The sequence below is a fragment of the Gymnoscopelus braueri genome (assembly GCF_963280865.1).
Source record: "Gymnoscopelus braueri genome assembly, chromosome: 17".
In the NCBI taxonomy this organism is placed as follows: Eukaryota; Metazoa; Chordata; class Actinopteri; order Myctophiformes; family Myctophidae; genus Gymnoscopelus; species Gymnoscopelus braueri.
Genome location: NC_137617.1, coordinates 14,351,373 through 14,358,993, shown reverse-complemented (window position 1 = coordinate 14,358,993; position 7,621 = coordinate 14,351,373). Strand labels below are relative to the sequence as shown.

At 37.6% G+C, this 7,621-nt stretch overlaps 1 protein-coding gene across 1 annotated transcript in view; it reads left to right on the top strand.

Moving 5' to 3' along the window:
• Positions 1-3,738: 3,738 nt before the first annotated feature.
• LOC308105244 (uncharacterized protein) overlaps positions 3,739-7,621 on the top strand; it is a 6,151-nt gene continuing 2,268 nt past the window's right edge. Inside the window, exons 1-3 of the mRNA XM_080455884.1 lie at positions 3,739-3,815; positions 6,495-6,824; positions 7,414-7,500. Of these exons, the coding sequence (XP_080312010.1) occupies positions 3,767-3,815; positions 6,495-6,824; positions 7,414-7,500 (466 nt within the window). The 5' untranslated portion in view covers positions 3,739-3,766. The remainder of the gene's footprint in view (positions 3,816-6,494; positions 6,825-7,413; positions 7,501-7,621) is intronic.

Here is a 7,621-nt window from a genome sequence, read left to right as displayed (position 1 = left end):
AGTTGAATTGATCCCACAACAAGGCCGAAGTCTTAATACTGTAACAATTGGCCGCCTTGATCAAATACATTATGTAGCACTAGAGAAAACTGACATAGATCAAACACACCAATCAACTGCTGAAACTGTTCAAGACAATGAAGATGAAGAAGACAGACAAGCATTTGAACAAACCAGTCAATTACGACGACTCCCATATGACACATTGCTTCAAGAAGAACATCTTTTAGATGCAGACACTACATATTCAGTCGCCCCTGCAGAACACCAAAAACCACGCGCATTCTACCAAGACGACCCGTTCTACCAAGACGACCTGTGCTATTAAAATAGCACGGGTCTGCTGGCGGAGACTTGTGCTCCGAGGAGCACATTTTCTAGTTATATATATAATAATATATATATGCCAATACCTCAACAAGGCTATTCAGTTGTCTAAATCATGTTAGGTTGGATCATCATTGGTAATGAAGAGTTAACAAATACAATGAAACCATGTAGAATTTAAACATCACTAATGGTGCTACAAAATAATAATAACTAGAAATTGCAGTTCCTGTAGAAACAGTTGAAATGGAGTCTGTAAGTTAAAGCATGCTGAAATAACAGGATTGCAAAAAGGTGAAATAAAATAAGGTTGAAAATGCCATAGACTTCATGGGCTCTTAAAGTTACATATTTCAAAAACTACAAATTATTTCAAAGTAAAAAATCTCAAGCATGCATGTCCACAGTAATTAGGTGGATTTTCTAGATGAAAGTATGAAGGAATAGGGTGGTGTCAAAACATTATCACTTCGTTTTAAATGTTAAATATCGAACAAACTACAACACATTTCAAAGTAGGCCTGCAAAGTTCAAGCATGTGTGTCGACAGCAAGCTGAATTTGTAAAATTGTGAATGAAGTTTCTAAGTGAAAGTATGAAGGAGTTGTGAGGAGCAACATTTCCCCAATGATTTGCATTATAAACTTACAAAGTGAAATATTTCAAAAACTACAAACCATTTCAAAGATTCACGAACAAGCATACCGTGAATGTCATAAATGTTTAAGTTTGAAGCTGTTGAAGAAGTTTGAAGAGGAAAATAGCCAACTATATTTCTATCATCCCTGGAGAAAGAGAGAGAGAGAGAGAGAGAGAGAGAGAGAGAGAGAGAGAGAGAGAGAGAGAGGAGATTTAGGTTCTTACTTTTATAGGAACTCTCTGCCAGTTGTGACAGTCAGCAGGAAGAACTGATGATTGGAGGTTTATTATGAACACACACATATCATGTGTTATGGTTGTTATGCTCATCCCTAATGCATACTATTATTCTTTTCATAATGACAACAATATTTTATAATTATTATTATAAATTAGTTGGAGGTTCAACTCCAGACCAAGTCACATCACAAACTAATCAAATAAAGTTCTCACTCACCTTCGGGAATCATTCACAGGCACAGACCCACAGCAATTATTTGAGATAATAGCAATTATTTGAGATAATAGCAATTATTTTTTTCAAATAATCGTTATAATCATTTCGGATTATCCCGTTCCCGATAGGGCCGGGCCGTCGGTTCGATTTTCAACCAAGAAAACCACTTTCTACAGCGTCACCAGACCCTGAATGCGAGGCTAGCGATTCAGGGGCTGGAGCCAGGCTAGGATAATGGGGGATCAGTGGGGGAATAACAGGGCCGTTCCTGCATGGCCCCTCCCTCGCCTGTATCTCTCTCTGCTCCATCCTGTCTCCTGCTCCCTCCATTAATCGCCTCCACTGCCCTTGAGGGGAGGGACATAAGCGGTCATAATCTCAATCCCCCAATATCTGCAACGTTCATCTCTTTCTTGACCCTTGACCTCTGGCCCTCTGAGCTGGTGGAGGCCTCAGCCTCTTCCCCCTCACTGCCACTGGATATCATAATTGGCTGTTCTTCTGCATTTGGCTGGACTACCACTGCTCTTATCTCTGATGTGACCCCAGTACAGGGCCATGTTTGTTAGGCAGTGGTGGAAGAAGTACTCACATGTTTTACTTAAGTAAAAGTATCAATACTGCAATGTAGAAATACTCTGTTACAAGTAAAATTCCAGTATTCAAAATGTACTTGAGTAAAAGTACAAAAGTAGTGGCATCAAAATGCACTTAAAGTACCAAAAGTAAAAGTACTCATTATGCAGAATGTCCCTTTTCACAAGTTTACAAATGTATGAAATGTATAAAAATCTTTTGAAAATAGCAGAATAGTCAAAATGAACTATATGTCGTTTTTTGAAACACAGTGGCTCTTCTAACTGTGTCAGAGTAAACGTGTTGTCCCTTCATAACTGGTACTGTTGACAAGGACACACACATATCCACCCCTACAAGTGCAACATGCAATGTCGACCACAGATGTTCATCTGTTTCATGAGAACAAGGTTTGCAGCCGGAAGTTGACTGCTCTACGTATTGGTGTGGCTTTGTGGTTTTAATGTGTGAAAGAACACTGTTTCTGTCCTCTGCTGCAGGCCTCACCATGTTAACTGTTTGATGTCTGGAAGTACATACAGGACATAATGAAAGACATTATATGCTATGAACCTAACTTGAATGTGAATGTGGTGTGAATGTGGTGTATACAAATATTAAAATACATAAATTAATGAATAAATAAATAAGCTGTTTATTTCACAAAATACTATTGGTATTTGCAAATTATCAATAATTGTTGAAACTCCTGAGTCAAAAGTTGATTCATGCTCATCTAGAAAAAGTTTGCTCAACCCGGCCTACCCAGGGCCCAGGGCCGGATCCTGAGTCCATGGGCCCCTGGGCCTGAGACTGCCTCAGGGGCCCCCACCACCCGTACACACTCCCCTCCTCTTTTAAGACTCAAATGCATGCCGGTGCCAGAACCAGCCAACACATATCGTCGACTTTGTCATTCCATTCAATGATGGACAAAACAACTATCGCCACATTAATGGTCAAAAACCTCCTAACTCCACTTGAGCTGTATTTGGGTAAAGTGTTGATTTTATAAGGACACATTCAAGTATCTGACGATGTATAAAGTCACCATACCAACTTTGATGAGGCAGTATTGTGTTGTTTTAAAAACATGTTTCCTCTTTTAATTTTCCCCCCATTTCCTGATAAGTTAATATTTTGGACATAGTTGGTTTCTGCCCGACAGCAGAGATACATTACGCTTCACATTCAAAATAATGGGTTTATTTTATGGCCTTGCAGCCCTGACATTTGACAACATCAAAGGTCAAGTGGCCTTGACCGTAAAATGATGAAATTCCGGCCCTGGTGTGAGATATGATATACTGGACAACATTTCAACATGCATTTCAACATGCATGTACCCAGACAGCAGAGCTGACAGGTCTTTTGCCATATATAGAGTTATACTGCAGTCTGTTTCAGTCAGTCATGTGACCACCTCTGCCACCTCTTCTTTTTTTGTCTTTTTTTCTTCATAAAAGGCGGTTCCACTTCCTTTTCCCTCTAAACAGACCAACAAACACCACATGTTTTATCATTGGTCAGAATCTTGTGTTGCGACGTAATGATTGGTTGATCCACAGAGAGGTTGTGTCTTATGGAGCGTTTGGCTTTCATGTTGAATCTATCAGTTGATGTGAAGCTTCTCAGAGTCACAGAGACACATCTCTCTACATCCACCTCTGACCTCTCACCTACGACCTCCACCTGCCTCTCCTCTGACCAGCCCTCCACCTCCTCTCCTCTCATCTCCTCTCCTCTCCTCTGCTCTGACCAGAACACATGGAGACTGTGTTTGTTCTACTGATGATGACAGTGGGACTGTCTCATGGTGAGAAGCTGATTTATTCACTATTTTATACATTATTCATATTCACCATTATATCTACTAATCATATTCATATTCACTATTATACTAATCATATTCACTATTATATCTACTAATCATGTTCATATTCACTAGTATATCTACTAATCATACTCATATTCACTATTATACTAATCATATTTATTCACTATTATATCTACTAATTATATTCACTATCATATCTACTAATCATGTTCATATTCACTATTATATCTACTAATCATATTCATATTCACTACTATATCTACTAATCATATTCATATTCACTAGTATACTAATCATATTTATTCACTATTATATCGACTAATCATATTCATATTCACTATTATCTAATCATATTTATATCTTCTAATCATATTCATATTCACTATTATATCTACTAATCATATTCATATTAACTATTATACTAATCATATTTATTCACTATTATATCTACTAATCATATTCACTATCATATCTACTAATCATATTCATATTCACTATTATATGTAGTGTCAACCAAGATTATGTTCTACTAATCATAATATCATATCGCCTGTTGGGTGGAAACCTTATATGTCCAAAACTGTTACATTTCAGGGTTCAAATTCTTCAAGCTCAAAACGCTGACGCTGTAGTAGTAGTAGGGCATTAATTTACGAAAAAACACAAAAAGTTAGAATATGGAGATAATAGGTTAATTGATCATTTTTTATTAATTCATATACTGTAGAAATGCATTAAATTCACACCAAATTATAACTGATTGTTCAGCATCTTTAAGATTCCATAGTTTTTCCACCAGTAATTAATTTGTGAAATAATAGCCAATTAGAATCTATTATTGTCTCCGCCAGACTGAAAGGCATGGCGAGAGAGTATGTTTTACCCTCCGTCCGTCCGTCCGTCCGTGTGTGTGTGTGTGTGTGTCCTGTCCGTGTGTTACCAGCTAATCTCCGGCACCATTGGCCCGGTTTTCACATGGGCCTGTTATAGCGCCACCTGGAGGCCGATTTGTGCAAAACCATTTTTTTAATATTACTCCTAAAGATTTTATCCAAACGTCATGCAAATCGGTACACAGTACCTCTATAGTCATGTGATCAACACGGATCTGTCCGATTTTCTGCCAAACTGTGCACACACACTCCCTGGATGCCAATTCAGAACCTCTGCACCTCTGCATTTTTCACATGGGCTTGTTATAGCACCACCAGGAGGCCGCTTTTTTCAAAACATTTTTTTTGACAGTGCTCCTACAGATTTTGTCCAAACGTCACGCAAATCGGTACAGAGTATCTCTATAGTCATTAAACGAAACGAATCTTTCAGATTTTTCATATTCCATCCTGATTGGCTAAGAATGGCTTCCAAAGTTTGCAGGAGTGCTGCGTTTTGAAAAAAATGCCTCAAATCACAACACAGCATGCAATTTTCGTGAAATTTTGCACATACATTCCCACTAGACTAAGGAAGGAATGTCACTTGAAAACATTGAAATCAGCCTCATGGTGGCGCTATAACAGGCCGATTCGTGTTTTTACCTATAACTGCACCAATCTGTGTAAAACTTTGGATGTGCACTCCCTAGAGGCCAAGGAAAAACCTTTGCCCTGCATTTTTCACATCTGCTTTTTATAGCGCCGACTTATGTAAAACATTTTTTTTGGGATATTACTCCTTCAGATTTTATCCAAATTTCACGCAAATTGGTAGACATGATCTCTATAGTCATTTGATCAAGACGGATCAGTTTTTTTCATGTTCCATTCTGATTGGCTAAGATTGACATTTAAGTTTTCAGGAGTGGCCCGTTTTGAACAAAATTCTGCAAATCATGAACACAGCATCCGATTGCGGTGAAACTTTGCACACACATTTGCACTACGTTGAGGAACAAATGCCACCCTTTGAACGTTGCCCTGTTATAGCGCCACCAGGAGGCCACGTTTTGGAAATATTACTCCTACTAATGTCGTCCAAACATCACGCAAATTGGTACACATTATCTCTTTTGGTCATGTGATCAAGACGGATCCGTTTTTTTCATATTCCATCCTGATTGGTGAATTCTGAACATTGCTGGCCCACAGTAACCTACCTGACCTGGCGGAGACCTGTGCTCCGAGGAGCACTTTTTCTAGTTTATCAGCCACTGTGATGTTATTTATTTATCTTACTATTCATTCTGTACAGGTATAGAGACCCACTGTGATGTTATTTATTTATCTTATTATTCATACTATCCAGGTATAGAGACCCACTGTGATGTTATTTATTTTATTATTCATACTCTCCAGGTATAGAGACCCACTGTGATGTTATTTATTTTATTATTCATACTCTCCAGGTATACAGACCCACTGTGATGTTATTTATTTTATTATTCATACTCTTCAGGTATAGAGACCCACTGTGATGTTATTTATTTATCTTATTATTCATACTTATCCAGGTATAGAGACCCACTGTGATGTTATTTATTTTATTATTCATACTCTTCAGGTATAGAGACCCACTGTGATGTTATTTATTTATCTTATTATTCATACTTATCCAGGTATAGAGACCCACTGTGATGTTATTTATTTTATTATTCATACTCTCCAGGTATAGAGACCCACTGTGATGTTATTTATTTATCTTATTATTCATACTCTCCAGGTATAGAGACCCACTGTGATGCCAGACAGAATGGAACTCAATGTTATGCAGCTCTGGGAGGAACCGCTAATCTACGACTGGTTGATAAAACTGAGACAGGACTTCAATACACATGGTCAAAAGAGGCAAAAGACGATGTATTCAAGATTAAAAGGAATATCTTTAGGGCTGTAGATAAATACAGACACAGATCATTCTTTGATGTCATTAGTTCGACATTTAAGATGAGTGACATCACAAGGAGTGATGAAGCTCAATACGTCCTTGAAATCATTGATGACAAATCAGGAAAGTTCATTGAAAACAAACATCTCCAACTGTCTGTTCAAGGTAAAGTGCTGCTAATAAGAACTGATGTAAAATAATCAATAATCATCAACAACAACAACAACAACAACAACAACAACAACAACATATTCCAGTACCTCTTAGAGACAACATCACTTTTCTATTGTTGTTAAGTTTAGGTTACAGTAGTTTAGTGAAGTTCAGTAAAACATTGTTATAAACCTTTACTGATTACACAGCTGATTATGTTCAGTTCTGAGAGAACATCTGGAACGACTGCACTTTCATGTCAAATGTTAATTTAATTCATGATTAATTGCTATTAATTTAAATTATAAACACTAAATGAATTACCATAATATAAGTTGTTTTCCTAATTACATGTAGATATTTTACCTGTAAAAGTAGAGACTAGAAGAACTATGAATAAAATGCATCAATGAAGCACTAACATGTCAGAAATACAATTACAAATGTGTCTTATACCACATAAAGTTAATCATGTCCAGTTGCTCTGGACATGATCACATGCTAAATGCAAACTGCATATGGTACATTGTAAGTTTGACAATGTCACATCTATCAAACTAATGTATTGTCTTTTACTGTGTTTTAACTGTGTGTCCTCCAGCTCCAGTGTCTCCTCCTAAGCTGTCCTCTGACGTCAACAACAGTGTTAGCAGTGATGTTGCTGATCAGGACATCAAACCTGGTTCAGGTGAGACTGAACATAATCTCTCAAGCACAGATTCTGCACTGCAAGAACAAACAGCAGAGGGCGCTGTTTTTCATTTTCAGTTGGCGATGGGTTCCCAGATTGGACTGAACATGATTATAAC